Source organism: Gouania willdenowi, chromosome 11 (genome assembly GCF_900634775.1).
Source record: "Gouania willdenowi chromosome 11, fGouWil2.1, whole genome shotgun sequence".
Classification (NCBI taxonomy): Eukaryota; Metazoa; Chordata; class Actinopteri; order Blenniiformes; family Gobiesocidae; genus Gouania; species Gouania willdenowi.
The window spans coordinates 15,257,935-15,275,070 of record NC_041054.1 but is presented as its reverse complement, the minus strand read 5'-3'; the positions used below and the strand labels follow the sequence as shown (position 1 = coordinate 15,275,070).

General features: G+C 37.4%; 2 protein-coding genes across 2 annotated transcripts; one reads left to right on the top strand and one right to left on the bottom strand.

Moving 5' to 3' along the window:
* Positions 1-1,272: 1,272 nt before the first annotated feature.
* dlx5a (distal-less homeobox 5a) lies at positions 1,273-3,248 on the top strand. Its single transcript, XM_028461261.1, has 3 exons — positions 1,273-1,681; positions 2,036-2,220; positions 2,413-3,248. The coding sequence occupies exons 1-3, from the start codon at positions 1,324-1,326 to the stop codon at positions 2,725-2,727; spliced, it is 858 nt and encodes a 285-aa protein (XP_028317062.1). The 5' UTR covers positions 1,273-1,323; the 3' UTR covers positions 2,728-3,248.
* Positions 3,249-6,686: 3,438 nt separating this feature from the next.
* On the bottom strand, positions 6,687-8,882 carry dlx6a (distal-less homeobox 6a). The gene is made up of 3 exons (XM_028461965.1): positions 8,149-8,882; positions 7,345-7,538; positions 6,687-7,188 (listed from the first exon to the last, which is right to left on the bottom strand). Exons 1-3 carry the CDS (start codon positions 8,453-8,455, stop codon positions 6,949-6,951), a joined length of 741 nt encoding a protein of 246 aa, XP_028317766.1. The 5' UTR covers positions 8,456-8,882; the 3' UTR covers positions 6,687-6,948.
* Positions 8,883-17,136: the final 8,254 nt, after the last annotated feature.

Below are 17,136 nucleotides of genomic sequence, written 5' to 3'. Positions count from 1 at the left end.
TCTCTATGCAAATGCAATAAAGGTTTATAAAAAGTGACTTTATAGTCACTATGGTGGCAAAAAAATAAATAAAGTTTTTTTTTTTTTCTTTCTAGAAGCACCTCCTTCAACTAACACGCAAATTGTTTAATCTGATTCCGTATTTTTAAATTTTGGCACACAAAGTAAAATCATAACTCCACCACTCTACGAAAAACAGTTTTGTCATTCATAAATAATTTACAATAATTTTAGTGTTATTATAAATGAAATACATATAAATGTTGTGACTAATTTGTTCCAAGAAAGAGTCTTGATATGAATCATATACAGTAATTTAAAAAAAACAAAACTCTGAAAATACTGCTGCATTAAAGTCTTGAATTTTTTATTATTACTTTTACATTTCTTTTATAATCCTGCCATATTAATCTGTCACTCTGATCCCGATCAATTGTATCAATAGTGGAACATATGAGTCGTTATTAATTCGACCTAATGCTTAGAATGCAGTATCTCAGTTTCTCCACCAGTCGGCGCTGTTCACCATTGAATGTGGACAGAGTGCGCGGGCATTGATTTTATGTGCATGAAAACAAGCATTAAAAGGATTAAAAAAGAGAGATATTAGCGTGTGTATAGTGTAAATAGTTGAACTATAACAGCATTATTGGTGAATATATTAAGAAGGCCACGAGTTAGTCTGAGAGATGAGTTTTTTAAAAGCTTATGCTGTAATTACTTTATAATAAATAGGGGACTAAACAATCCAACACATTGTTGAATAATGATTTTTGTGGGTTTCTACTTTGGTGGTTGTATTGATGACTTTGATTTGATTTATGGTGTAAATTTGTGTTAATAAACCAAGTATTAGTATAAGGCTTAATAAAACATGATTTGGTGTTTTTCTGAGGCTTAACTAGGTTTATGTCTTATTATTTCTTCTGATACACTGGCGACACTGTAATTGCTTCCATTGATCGTCAGTATAAAAGAGCAGCCACAGACAGAGGCCGGTGGTTTCCCCCTTCTGGAGGAAGCTGCTGCAGCGTGATTTGGGTGTAGCTGTTGTCTGTGTGTGCGCCTTGGCCAATGGAACCAGATCCTCCCTGCAGTGCGTAAGAGCGCCATCCCAGGATTTAACCAAGTCTTTGCTGCGGAGCAGGCTGCAGTCTTCAGCTGAGCCCGACGGCCTGAGAGCCTCTCCGCGATGCCACAGTAGTTTTTACGACACCTTGGAATCAGATTTTTTTTTTTTTTTTTTTTTTTCTTCTTTTTTTTTTTTTTTTTTTCAAATATACTTTTCAGGCCAAACCGAACGCTTCTTTTTATTCTCAGATTATGACTGGAGTTTTCGATCGGAGGATCCCGAGTGTGAAATCGGCAGAATTCCAGAGTTCCTTTCAGCGTCCCACCATGCACCATCCGCCCCAGGAGTCTCCAACTCTACCCGAGTCCTCCGCCACGGATTCAGGATACTACAGCCCAGCCGCAGGCGCCACTCACGGCTACTGTTCACCGAGTTCCGGCTCCTACGGGAAACCTCTGAATGCGTACCCGTACCAGTACCCGGCAATTAATGGATCAACTGGAAATTACGCGACAAAAGCCTACACTGATTACAGCTCGTACACAAACCCAGCCTACCACCAGTATGCAGGAGCTTACAGCAGGGTGCAAACTCAACCGAGTCCTGAAGGTAATTACTGGAAGCTCCACATTCTTATTTATTTATTATAATGTTTTATTTTTTCAAATGTTTTTGCTTTTTTCCCCCACAGAAAATATAGTGCTGCAAAATGCTAAATTAGTTTATTCTGCACAATTATCCTGCGTTACTCATTTTTGTTATTAGGATGCCATATTTCTGATAAAAGGGTTTCCACAAAATGAAAATAAATGTTTTTTTTTTTTTTAATTCCTGTTCTGATCTTTATTATTATTATTATTATTATTATTATTATTATTATTATTATTATTATTATTATTATTATTATTATTATTATTATTATTATTATTATTATTATGGTTTTTTTTTGTTTTGATTTTTTAGAAAAAGAGATTTCGGAGCCAGAAGTGAGGATGGTAAATGGCAAGCCGAAGAAGGTGAGAAAACCCCGTACGATCTACTCCAGCTTCCAGCTCGCCGCCCTGCAGAGGCGTTTCCAGAACACACAGTACCTGGCGCTGCCGGAGAGAGCCGAGCTGGCCGCTTCCCTGGGACTCACGCAAACACAGGTGGGAATTTCCACAATAAATGATACATTTTTCACCCTTAAACACGTTTATCAAAATTATAAATGCATTTTTAAATAGTAAAATGATGAATTGATTTCTTTTTGTGCGCATTTACGCACAAAAAGGCTGATTCGGTTGATTTTCTTATAATTTTCTATCCACTGATGGTCTTTTTTTTTTTTTTTTTTTCAGGTCAAAATCTGGTTCCAGAACAGAAGATCAAAAATGAAGAAGATCATGAAAAACGGGGAGCTTCCTCCGGACCATAGCCCCAGCTCCAGCGACCCCATGGCCTGCAACTCTCCACAATCTCCGGCCGTGTGGGACGCACCGGGTCTGTCCAGGCCGCACGGCCTCCAGCCACAAAACCTTAACACCACGGTGTCTAACTTTTTGGAAAGCGCTGGTTCGTGGTACAACGCCGCCGGCAGCTCGATGAGCTCTCACCTGCAGAGCCCCAACTCCATACAGCACTCGTTGGCACTCGGTGCTGGGACGTTATACTGAGACACTCTTTGTTGCTTTCCCTCTAGTTTTCTCCTTCTATGGGACTCGTGTTCACATTTCAAAGGAATATGCAAATGTATCTGATGCCAGTCATAGAAGAAACGTGTAAAATGTGTAAATGTGTGCATGTAATTTATTGCATTTTTTTTTTGGAAGACTATTAAACGTTTAAATGGACAATAGCACTTTGCAAGCTGCCACTTTCCTGTAGTGTTGTTATTTCAACCCTTCAACAACTCCACCATGAAAATAATGAGAGACCTTGTAGACGTGAAGCATTGTCGCATTGGCATGTCTGTGGGCCGCAGGCGACGATTTCACACCAGGTTGTGAGAAACAGCGCAGAGATCTATGGGATAAAAAGCAACCGGAGAGGTTTTCTTGACTCTTTTTCTTCTTTTTCTTGTGTAACAGCCTGGGATTGTATTTCCTTCTAATGTATTCACACACTCCCTGCAGATAAATTAATTAGCTGATATATATAATTACGAATTTGATTAAACTAATGCAAAAAAAGTAACACGTTAAAAATATATAAATGTAGGCCAAATAAATATATATTTAATTATTATTAATTAATTATTGTTTTTTTAAATATAGTGTATGAAATAGCTTATCACTATCTTATCTCCAGCAGTTTATTGAGGGTTATCAGGTCATGTGTTTATTAGGCTATATTAAATACAAAGGCTATGGAGCATAGCTTCTACATAAATGAGGTTTAAATATTCAACATTTCATGCATTAGCAGAATATATTTAAAATATGTGTACACATTACCCTTACATGTACGGTAAATGCCATAGGCAATGTGTATTGCGTTATTAAAGTGTAATGTATTATTATTATTATTTTTTTTTTTTTTTTTTACGGTAAAAAAAAAAAAAAAAAAAAAAAAAAGTGTAATGTATTATTAAATGTAATGTAAAATGTGCATTAAGATTCATTTTTTAAATATAAAATATGTTATTAATATTCTTATTATTTTAGTTACTTTATTTATTTATTTTTTGGATTTATGGGAAACGCGTATTAAAATATATTTTTTTAATTAACATTCATGATCATCACATTATTATTATTATTATTATTATTATTATTATTATTATTATTATTATTATTATTATTATTATTATTATTATTATTATTATTTATTTTAATCATTTTTTAAATTTTTATTTTATTGTCGTCTTGGCTTTTAGTCACAAAGACTGTCAAAAAGCTTCCAGTCCAGGCTATAATCAGTGGCTTTGCAAAGCACCAACATCTCACACAAACCGCATTCCTGTGCGAGAAGGCGGGTCTCAGAGTTCAGCAGCTCCCCGGCACTCCGGCTGCCCAACCTCCAAAAAAAAAAAAAAAAAAAAAAAAAAAAAATTGAAAGAAAGAAAAACCTGGTTTAGAGAAAGAAAAAAAAAAAAAAAAACTGCAGGATTTCACGTTATCATCAGACCAGCAGCAGAACTGGAAACATGACAGGACCAGTGTGAGGAACACCGGGGAGTGACCATGGGAGTGAAGATCTTACAACAGAGGTTTTGTGTGATACAACAGACACACACACACACACACACACACACACACACACACACACACACACACACACACACTGTAATAGTGATGGGTGCCATTATATTGAGTCTCCGTTTATTTCCAACCGAACATTTTCCACTCAGACAGTTTCCCTCATTTTTTCTTTCTTTCTGTTTTTTTTTTTTTTTTTTTTTTTTCAAAACGAGTCCAAATAATGACTGTTAGTTTAATGCAGGACTGCAGCTTCCACATGTAACACTCTACAATAATTATTCTCCAGGATTAGGCCCCTCCATTATCATAATCTGGACATTGACAATTATATAATTTGCTTGGTTCTTGATTGCAGAGAGCTTTTGTTTTCAAGCTCACCATTAAACAGTGACAGTAATAACAGATCATTTTGCAGAGAATATATAAGAGCTTATACCAGGGGTGTGTGAGCACTTTCCCACCTGCATTTGCTTATCAACCAGCAAACTGTGCTTTTTGGTCCGTCTGCGTTACAGAAGGTAAGATGCATTATATTTTCCTATATTATATACATTTATTTCAAAGATATTTTCTGATTGTTCCACAGATGAGGAATAGTATGGGCCTGACATTCCTCACTGAGCTGTGGATGCCATTTAGTGAATGGAAAGAACATCATTGTTGATGTGATTGGGAGAAGTTTGTAGGACAAATCAGATCACGCGTGTATTTGTATTTATCTGTTATTATTGATTTCATATATATTTTTAATTATAGATGACCTGTGGCATTCAGCCTGACTCTTAGTGTGAACACTTTTAAACTGCCTTTTGTTAAGGGGTGGAGGTTTATTATTACATCTCTAAAAAAAATTGTTTATGACGTCATGGCATGATGAGTCTTGTAAAACCTTTTTCTATAGGATTTTATTGGCAAAAGACATGATATGAGACATTTCTCCAAATCACTGAATCCCACTTAGTTCCTGCAGGTGTGCAACATTAAGAACCTTGAGTGCAGGAGCTCAGTGAATTGAACTCATTGTGTATTACAATGTGCATTGTTCAGATGTCTTATTGCACATAATGCAATAATTTTATTGTTTAAATACTAAACACTAAAATGTGCATTGTGGAGAAGGGTGCTTTGATAAAGGGATTGGTGCATGCATGGTGGATGGATGGATGGATGGATGATGAAGGGATGAATGAATGGATGGATGTTTGCTGTTGTGCATCAGCTGCATCAAAGCACATCAAAGCTTTCTCCTCCTCTTTTACAAATCCCGGCTCTGCCTCCATGTGTGCATCGCCTATGTCTGATGTTGATGTTTACTTCCCTGCAGCTCCGGGCTCCCTGCAGCCCGAGCTTGGCCCAGGAGCACACAGGCCTCAGTCTGGGGGCCCCCAGGTACACTGAATGTGCGCCAGTGGGACATCCGCGTCTTGACAGCTGCATGACACTTTTCAGCGTTCTAATTTCACATAATATCCCGAGCGCTCACTCTTCTCAGCAATTTGTATATGAATAACCGAATAATTTCCCCTTTTGTTCCATCTGTGCTACCTCAAATCCAAATAAAGATGCCTTTTAGTATTAAAAGTGGTAGAAAATTACAGGTAATTATCTTTGACGGTAAAAACGCTGTAATCAGCGGGCTACATCAAAAATTACCCTAATTATGCCTGCATTTATGAGAATGGAAAAAAAAGCCTCACTTGGATAAAAACCCACAAATTGTCCCAAATATCTCCTTCATATTGAACGCCGCTGCAGCTGGCGGCTTTGTTCAGCATCGATCCCGTGGAGCTTGGCATTTAACGGCCTGCATTAGGACGGAGAGATGGGAGAAAACATTTTGTCAATACTGCCAATAATTGAGGGTGAAATGACAGGATAAGCTGGACCTGGAGCAAATGTCTTTCGAGGTGAACAGCATTGGTGGGTAAGTTAATATCCTCTGGCGTTGAGTGCATTTGATAAATCTATATAGATTAAAGTCTAGGTTATTCATTATGTTTATTCTAGTGAGAAATGAGCTTTTCCCTGCATGAGCTGGATCAGCCTTTTTCAGTCTGTTTTGGTGTTCATGGTTTCATAGGAATAATAATAATAATAATAATAATAATAACAATAATAATAATGATAATAATAATAATAATAATAATAATAATAATAATAATAATAATAATAATAATAATAATAATAATAATAAAAAGCGTTTGGGTTTCTTTTTCTTTCTTTTTTTTAATAATTCGACAGCACAAGTCTGTGAGTCACAGTTAACTCAATTCTGACAAACATGAAAAATTTATATACATCTAAAATCGCATTTTATATTTACAGACAGACAATTTGCTTGGCTTTTGCATGTTGGAGAAACAACCAAAAAAAAAAAAAAAAAAAAAAAAGAGATAATTTTTTTAAACTGTCCACATGGCAAACCATCCTGTGCGTCAGTGGTGCGCAATGAGAGCGGAGCAGTTTGTGGCCAAAAGTGTCAGAAAATGTCAGTTGTGATATTTGGTAAACTGACGTTCAAGATGTTCACATGAATGACAAAAAGCCAACACAACAGCCGTGTGTACGCGAGATAAATCGGTTAGTCCCCTTGTTTGTGCTTGTGCCATCACTGCAGAGGCTTGGTTTGCGTTTATTCCTGCAGTAGAAGCAGCAGCAGCATCCTGCCTTTGAGATCCAAACAGCTCCATCTTTCTATCTCTGCATTGAGTCTTGATGTGGGGATGAATACCAGTGAGAGTACCCGGGCATGTAGCTGTTGGCCGGCATGTTTACTCCTTTGGAAGAAGCGGACACGTCCCATATAGGAGGGATGGTCGGGGAGCGAGGGGATAGGGACATGGAGCCCGGTATGGGGTCGCTTTCATGGGGGTTGCCGCCTTGTTTCAACAGCTTCTTGAACTTTGACCTTTTATTCTGGAACCATATTTTTACCTTTGGGAGAGGACGAGATGTCAGATAACATGCGTAAAAACAACCATGCGTAAAGGAGAAAAAAAAATACATATTTATATATTAAACCACACTGTTTATATAATTACTTCATGACAACTATATCAATGATGTGTTTGTGAATGTTCGTCCCCATACCTGTGTTTGGGTCAGTCCCAGTGAGGCAGCCAGTTCTGCGCGCTCCGGTAACGCCAGGTACTGTGTTTGTTGAAAGCGGTGATTCAGTGCTTGGAGCTGTAAACTGGAGTAAATTGTCCGAGGTTTGCGGATCTTCTTGCCTTTCCCGTTAAACCGAATCTCTCCATTTTCAATTACTGTTGTTTTCTGCTGTTCTGAAACAAAAACAGGCAAATGTTACAATAAAAAAGGCATACATATACGAATAGAAATGCCATGTGAGGTTGTATGTAAAAAAAAAAAAAAAAGGAGCACTCGGAAATCTATAAAACAGAAGGTGACTGTAGTGTGAGAAATAATATGAGATGAAAAGGCGTTGACAAAAAAATCTTGTTGCCTTTACGTGCAGGGCAGCCACAATTCTCAGACGCTGTCATATTTAGGATATTGCGCGTAATGACATGTCAATTAAATGCTAATTACAACATTCATGGCGTGCGGGCTGCCTAATTTCCAGTTGGTGAGGGTTGCACGGTCGTGATGATCACACCCCGAGCATTAAAAGTGATTTTGTGGGAACGGATGATGGTTGAGCTAAATTAGATGGGGGGAAAAAACGGGCAGGATCTGGAATTATCCCGTGCGATTTACGAACAATTTTCTCCTTTGTAAATGGCCCATCAGCTCCTGAAAGATTAGTTCTGAATGTGGACAGAGAGAATGCTTTTATCCCCGCTGAGGGCCGTGCGTAATCACAGAAGCGCCGGTGGGTGCATGGATGTTTTCCTGATCTCTGCCTGTTGGTGAAAATAAGGAGTCACTTACCTGCGCCGTCTAACCTCGTCTGTCCTCCCGTGTTGCTCTGATAGGAGGGCAGGTAAGGGCTGTGGTGTGCATGGCTCACGAAGGGATACGGTAAGGATCGGTTGTAGGTGTTGCTCCCCGTGTACGGGCTGTTGTCGTGCTGGTGGTGAGCGTGTGAGCCGGAGTGGAGACAGTGCAGCGGGTAGTGGCCGCTGGCCATTGACGGGGAGCTCTGCTGTGAGTGCGACTGCTGTCCAAACTCCATGAAAGCAGACTTGGACGAATCCTGCGCCTCCAGACCGTCAGCCATCGTAGTCATGGTCATCATCGAATTTTCTGCCTTGAGAGCACTCGCCCCCTCTCTCTCAAGACCAAATCGGATTTCTCCCCCTGCGCTGCGCTGCTGCCGTCTCTCTCCCCTCTCCACCGTCAACAGATATTCTCCGATTTAACACCTAAATTTCCCAGATGCGTCTTTATTCCCCCCTTGGCATCTAATATTCTGACTCAAAGTGGTGGCGGGTATAGGCATAAGTTGAGATTTTAAGGTGGATTCTGTTAAAATTGAGCCCCTTGCTTCTAGGCTTGATGCAGACACTACAAGTAAAATGGTTTGTCTCCAAAGGGCAGCGCCTCCCGATTGGTCATCCAACCAAACGTCATCAGCGCTCTGCGCCTTAGGAGACTTGAGCTGGAGTTAACCCACCTTACCAGCTCCCACCACAACTATGGAGGAAATCATATGTGGTGGGAAAGACGTCTAATTCCTACAGACAAGCGCACACGTACAAGCAGCTCCTGGGAAATCGCCCAGTCGATTTGGTTTTGTCACCTTAAAATTATGCACACGAGCACGGCGTGGACTTTCATAAATATGCCTGCTGAGGAAAAAGTCATTTTAAAAAGCAAAAATGTAATCTTGTGAAGAAAAAGTAGACTATACACACAATATAGTTGGATTTTGAAACCATTCCAAAGTCATATTTATTCTTTGGAAGAACATGACTTTTATCAAATATATATTGATCTATCATTGTTTTTTGTTTTTTTTTTTTCCGTTTTTTTTTTTTTAAAGTTCTACAATATATTTTGCATATTTTTAGTCAAAATATTAATTAGGCTATAGGTCATCAGGTCAAAAATAACATTGGACACATTTATTTCCCCCCCAATTAAACTAAAAAAAAAAAAAAAATCATTTAAAAATCTATTTGACGTAACAACAACACAAATCTTTTTTTTTTTTTTTTTAAAGAAAAACACGTTTTCACCCCCATCTCTGTGCTGAAATTACCCCTTTTTCACCCTGTGGCTGCTCCTGACCATATGATTAAAAATCCTCATGCAGAGAATTCATTATCCAGTGCATGTGACACATGCAATAACAATAAGCCTTGGGTACAATAGGTTATTTTGCAGATATGGGAGGATACCCTGCACATAAACTGACAGTGTCTTTTATCCGTGCTGTAATCTGAGGCCTGATTGGGTCCTTATATGTAAATTATACAGTTTGTCTCTAATATAGCCCTTCCGTTTACACTGTCACTGAGGGTTTTCAAACTCTCCTTTGAACCACTTTCAGCATGTTTTTTTTTTTTTTTTTTTTTGTAGCATTGGGCAATTTCACGAAAAGAGGCCATGGAAAATAATTATGTCTGCAATCAAGTTACTGGGAAAACCTATTTGATTAGCGACCACACTTTATGCAATTGCTGCCATAAAATTAAGAACAATTCGCCTGTAATGATTGTGAACTGGATTTATTTTAGGAGGGTGAAATAAAAGTGAATATAGCATAAATTATCCCCTAATTATACACCAGTGTGGCCTCAATTATCCTCTTATCAGAAACGGTTGTCTAAATGCGGCGTTTAGTTTCAATTTTCTCCCTTTCTCTAACAACATCTTGGTACCTTGCTATTATAGGCTATGGTTGTTATTTACTTAGTGGGGATTTAAAAGTGCACAACCCAGTAAGGATAATCATTGTAGTCCCACAGAGCTGCAGCAGCAGCAGCAGCAGCATGGAGGGATGCATGGCGCACATGACGGATTATGTATTATTCCCTGTTTGTGCGTTTGTTTCCTTCTTTTTTCTAATGGAGCAAATGCAGGTAAGATCTTTCATCTCCTCCCATGCGCGCTCGGACATGGATGAGTTATTTCACATCATGTGATATGACTTTACATCCAAGGCACACGCTGACTAAAGTTGCACACTTTGGTCGTCCTTCAGTGATTCATCACAGTGTCCAATTCCTGTCGGACACAGAAATTAGATCCTGCAGACGCTTTAAAGTGCTAAGTAGCGTCGGTTGCGTTCCCGTGGGTTTATAAACCAGGGTTTGATCATGTGAGAAGTCTTCATTGCTCTGGTTTTGTGGCGATGCGCCTCTCTGTGGGATTATATACTGGGTGGACTGGACAGCAGCAGCGTGCGTAATGTCCAAATCTCAGTGTGCTGCATGGTGCAGGCGTGTGCGTGTGTGTGTGTGTGTGTGTGTGTGTGTGTGTGTGTGTGTGTGTGTGTGTGTGTGTGTGCGTGCGTGTGTGTGTGTGTGTGTGTGTGTGTGTGTGTGTGAGTGTGTGTGTGTGTGTGGCTTCCATGCGCAACTGAGTGAGATTAAGTGCAGCGCTGAAAGGACGGATTTGTCTGAACATACACAGAACATGACCTTCGTGCTTTTTAAATATTTAAGATGCATGTTCCCGATGACAACCGCGTCTGATTGAAAGATGTAATCAAAAACACATCAAATTTTCAAAAATGATGAACAAAAGCAAAACAAACTAGAATTTTTGCATTTCCTGAAGAAAATGCAAGTGAGGATGCATGTGCTGGCCCGCGTCGCACAACATTAGCATAGCATTAACCTAGCAATGGCCTTAATGTTGTAATAGCCTAGCAACAATCGCTTTGAAGGTTGAAAAAGGTTGAAAAAGGTTGAAAAGTTTGAAAAAGGTTGAAAAAGTTTGAAAAGGTTGAAAAAGTTGAAAAAGTTGAAAATTTTTTGATAAAGTTTGAAAAATTTGAGAAAGTTTGAAAAATTTGAGAAAGTTTGAAAAATTTGAAATAGGTTGAAAAAGTTGAAAAAGGTTGAAAAAGGTTGAAAAAGGTTGAAAAGGTTGAAAAAGTTTGAAATGTTTGAAAAAGTTTGAAAAAGGTTGAAAAAGTTGAAAAAGTTTGAAAAGGTTGAAAAATGGCCGACGATGAAGAGGGTCAAAGTGCACAAGAGGGTCAAAAAGGTTCGAACTTTCAATGTAAGTGGATGAGAGCACAAAGTTCCACGAGAAATAACTCAAAAAGCTGAAAAGTTTTCAAACCACTGAGATTTAGCAGAGAAGTGCAGAATTTTCTGAAGAGTTTGATATCTCAATTGTTGAAATTGGTTAAAAATTGTGGGAGTAGATAGAGTGCACGGAAGAAGAATAAAAACATATAATAATAATAAAGGGGAACGAATACAATAGTGAGGATGCCAATGTATCCTCACTAATTATAGTCGTTTTAAAATATTTAAAATGTGCAAAACTTCTTCAAAATCACTTAATCGAAGCCCACGCGGGTGACTATTCACTATTTATTTTATTATTTTTTAATCTATATATATGATATCAAAAGTTCATATTCAAGTGAAATAATCCAATATCACATCGTCGAAATGTCAATCATAAAATGATCATCGTTCAGCTCCAAATCTGGAAATCACTGTCCCTAAGGAGATGATTGACCTACAGCACAATGAATGGTTTAACAGAAGTGGTCTTTAGTTCCAGCTGTCTTTTAAGCACTGATGAACGACTCTCTAAAATCACTCCAATATCCAACTGCTGCATGCAGGCAGGCTGCACCCTGCAGGCCTGGGAATCCCCTCATTCTCATTGTCTGGGGTGCCATGAAATTTGAGATTTTTCCCATTACTTTCCCGGATGTTACTTTGTTTTTAACGCGGCTATTTTGCTTTGTAAATGTATTTCAGGTGGTTGCACGGGGCTAAAACTTGATGTTCTGATCTTTACGCACAGTAAAAAAAAAAAAAAAAAAAAAAAAAAAAAAAGTTTAGCTTATTTGAGTCTTTCTGGACACCCCGCGACCCTGAAAAGGAGCAAGTGGGTGGGAAAATGGATGGATGGATGGATGGACAGTCTTTCTGTAAACACGTGTAAATTATATAGGAGAGATTTCAGAAAGAAAAAAAGGGGTCGTAATTACAAAGAGAAACTGAGTGTTTGTGGTCACTCTGGATCGCATGGATCGTGCACCTCTCTGGCTTTACGCAGACCGAACAGTTGGGGACGCAGGAGCGCGTCACTGCAGAAAGACACCAAGAGGGCACTTAACATGTCTTCCCTTCTCCTCCAGCGCAAAGCCACAAGCGCCTCACAGACAGCCAGGCGTCGACGACTCTCCATCGGGAAGTGGCTAAGGGAAAAGCAGATGCATACCACACTGTGCTGTCAGCACAACGCCATTCATTGTAACTGAATTCCCCACACACACATTTAAAAAAAAAAAAAATCAGCAATCAGCTTTAAACACTGCAGCAGAATTGCGCTGGTGCCAAAATGCATTGTGACGCTTTTACGCACGTAAATTACGCGCAGCTTTCAAATGCAAACCTTCTTAAACAAAGCTTTGATGTGTTTTGTATAAAAGCGCACATGCACACCACAAAAGAATGGCGCGGTTTTTATGTTGCAAAAAAAAAAAAAAAAATTACTAATAACGTGCTTACAGGCGCACAACTGTTCGCAATAAAATGTGCATCATAAATTAGGATTGTATTATCTCTCTGCTGAAGAGCAAAAAAAAAAAAAGCATATGCATGGCCTCAGGAGTGGGAGAGGGATGTGTGAACGTGGTGCAGCGCTGTGGAGCTAAATGACCACAAATATAAGCAAAGGCCTAAGAGCCTCTCGTGGATTAATGGATTTAATTTCAGTGCTCTGGTCACACTCAAGGTCTGGGCCTAAATTAAATATCTTTGTTTCTTTTATTATAATGCCTGATCGACAGCTGGATTTTTCACCATAAACTGAAGCTTAATATTTTGCCATAATAATAATAATAATAATAATAATAATAATAATAATAATAATAATGAATTTTTTTTTTTTGTGTGTGTGTGTTTTTTAGTCACAAATGTAATGCGTGCATGTAGTAAATAACAAAGACTGCATTTAGGAAAGTTCATCTGAATTTGATGTTGGTGAAAAATAAGAGCAGAGTGCCTCACTGACCCATTTTCCCTCTCTTGACTTAATACGCGACATTAGGTCTGACAGCACAGTGGTCGGTCTTAAAGGAGAGGATTTGGTCGGTGGATGACAGACAGGAAGGCCAGCAATCATGGGCTTTCTTTTTTATCAGAATGTACTGTTCGATGCCGTTTATCCCTGATTATAGAAAATTGCTCTGTTGCCAGGACGCTGCCGCCGAAATAGGGGGCAGGAGCAACATTTCCATTTTCCTGTTTGAAAGCCATTGAAATGAATTAATAAAATGGAAAAGAGGGGGTTGGTGGGGGGGGGGGGGGGGGGGGGGGGGGGGGGTAGGACAGAATTCCCTGGTAAACAAAGGAGAGCAAACAAAGATGCGAAAAATTCACCCTGCTCGGTTTTCTGCTTGTATTTCTCTCTCTGCAGCATGAAGAGAGGGATTCACTTCAACAGTTGCAAATCACATGCTTGGCTTCTAATGTAGTCCGAGGCCCATGTAGGCCTACTTCAAAGACAATATCCCAGCCTCCTGGAATAATTACAGCTCCTTTTCATGTCCAGAGGGAGAGAGAGAGAGAAAGAGAGAGAGAGAGAGAGAGAGAGAGAGACAGAGAGAGAGAGAGAGAGAGAGAGAGAGAGAGACAGAGAGATAGAGAGAGAGACAGAGAGAGAGAGAGAGAGAGACATATCAGAAAAATATATGAGAAAAATAAATGTTGAAATATTGGCCCTCAGGAAAAGAATGAGGAATAACCTGTCAGTAGTGACCACATTTTATCTGATTTAAAACACTCACATTTCCATAATATACAAACAATTTAAACGAATTATACTTATTTGATAAACAAGTTGGCATATCACACTTATTTATTGAAATTGTTAAATAAGCCTGTCATTAATTGTAATGATCATCCTTCATTCTTCGTTAAAATGCATTATATTTATCCAATTATACTTAAAATAGTAATAATAGAAATCATCATAAAATAATAATACTAAAAATAATAATAATAATAATAATAATAATAATAATAATAAATGAAATATATAATAATAATAAAAAATAATAATATTTCGTTTTATTTACACTTATAGAACTCCCTTCTATATCAAAAGTTTATGAATCCAAATGCAACGTGTCTCTTAGAACTTTATTATAACGATTTTTTTTTTGTGCAAAATATGGGACGAAAAGCTTAAAAGAGCAGTTTTCGTTTTTGCCTTTGCTTTCAGAAACACAAGCTTAATAATTGCTATATGTACCACAACAGACAGAATAACAAATCAACAAGTTGTGAATATCATTTAAAATATTATAGACGAATTAATATAAATAAAATTAACGATGAAAATGAGGCGTTATTAAACGAAATCAATGATGTAGGCCATATTTTATACGATCTTATGTATTTTAACCATCGGAACGTTAAATAAATTAAAAGTTAAAATCAAACGCACACGTCTACTATAATGAATTAGACTACCTTTTAATTTATTGGAAAAAAAAATATGAGAAATGTTGCTGGATATGAAGTCAAAAGTTAATATAATTCAAAATTAGTTGACTAAAAAACAAAAATATTAGGTCAAATTGAACTTAAATAACCAATGTTGCGAGTTTAAAACATTTAGGTCGTTTTTTTAACGACCTAAATAATAGACAAAAATATCTCTACCGTGCTTAACATTTACAACCAATCATTAATAACACAAAACACAAAGAAACCTTGTTCTCACAACTTTATTCTCATAACAACATAAAGCAGACATTGTGCGACACAAATAGAGAAACCTGGGTTCACACATAGAGGAGTGAACACCTCTCTGCAATCGGCGCTGCAAACAATAGCAAACAGTGGCTTAAAAATAAAAGGAGGATGAAATCCAAGAGCACCAGCGGAGTGGAAGAAAGGTGAAGAGAAAGGGAATCACACCTGGTGCAGGGACACATGGGCTAAAGAGCCTGCTGTGGTTCTCATGGGCTGCAGGAGTTTGTCAGCTGATAGCTGCTGCTTTGTGTGGCTGCACCTTCAGACACTCCTCCATCAAACTGGGCTCACATCAAACCAGCACAGCTTGGTTGCTTTCCTTTACAGAAATGTAGTCAGTGTGTGTGTGTGTGTGTGCATGCATGCGCTTGTGCATGATCAGTGTTACAGATCAAATTATAGAGCCTAAAATTCAAAATTCGAAAAGAGAAATGTCAATAATTCACACTGTTGGAGAAGGTGTTTTTATTTCATTTAAAAAAAAAAGATTAAATCTACAACAAAAGTGCATGAACTTCATCTTTTATGTTTACAACAATATACAATGTAGTTGTATATTAAAGTTAGAATTAAAATACGTCTTTTAATTTTTATTCAAGTGAAATTATAATGTTTTCAATGATAACACTCAACATAAATGTACTGCATTGATAATGTTCTTGTATTTAAAGCTTGGAATTACAAGTAAAGCATTATTTAACATAACATTTGACCCTAAATAAGTGATATATATATACAGTATATACAGTATATATACAGTATATATATATATATATATACAGTATATATATATATATATATATATATATATATATATATATATATATATATATATATATATATATATATATATATATTCTAGTGGTTCCCAAACTGAGGTACCAAACTAAACAGGGGTACTTGAACACCTTTCAGGATATGGGTGGGAACCTCTGGGTACCTCACAATACGATACTATTCGCAATACAAAGCTCACGATATGACAACACTGCGATTATTGATATATTGGTCCGAAATCAATCTACAATAATCTATGACATAACAAAAAAAAAAAAAGATTAAGTGAAAAAATACAATTTTTATTTTATATCTCTGAAAGGCAATAAATTGAAAAAGTGTCCTATGAACAGTGACACTATTTTAGTGAAACATTTCTGTAAATAAGTGTCAACATACCAATGTAAACGAATAAGTATCTCCAATAGTGCTTTCTGTAAACAAAGCATAGGGTCTTTCTTACCAGTGACACCAGTATAGTGGAATATTCCAGTAAACAACATATTGGTTCCTTCAACAAACAGTGACAACATTTCTGTGAAGACGTACCTGCACATTTTAGTGAAAAAGCAGAAAAGTTACTTGAGAAAAAAAAAAAAAAAAAAAATACTTTGCTTGAGCACATCAATAATCGATTGTGCGGAAAAAATATCGCAATATATCGCCGTATCGAGATAGGTCACGCTCCTATTTCAAGGGGTATGCACAAACATTTCAATTTATTTTTTAACATTATAGATTTTTTTTTTTTTTTTTACATGAGCACAGACTTTTTTCTCAGCCATTTGACAAGAAAATAACAAGTGAAATATTCAATTAAAATTATGATTATGATTATGACACTCAACATAAATTCACTGCATTGTATATATAACAAAAAAAATAAAAATAAATGACCATTCTTTTTTGCAGGTGGAGTAAAAAGTAAAGCAATGAGACTTTGACCCATTACCATCATACTTTCTAATTTGATGCCATGGCAAACTATTTCAGCTTTGTTTTCATTTACGCTGAAAAAACATGTTGATGCAGGTCAGCTATCCGTGAAGACGTTTATTCAACTTTGTCTATTGCGAATGAGTGAAAATAGCCAATTATTGTCATTATTGCCCTTGAAAATGCATTACGCCTCACCTGAGGTCTCACTCAATCAAAGAGACATGCAGGGGAGATGAAGAGACGACTTCTGACCTTAATCCATCACAAAAACTCCCCAAAAGCAGCAGACGTGCAATCAGCA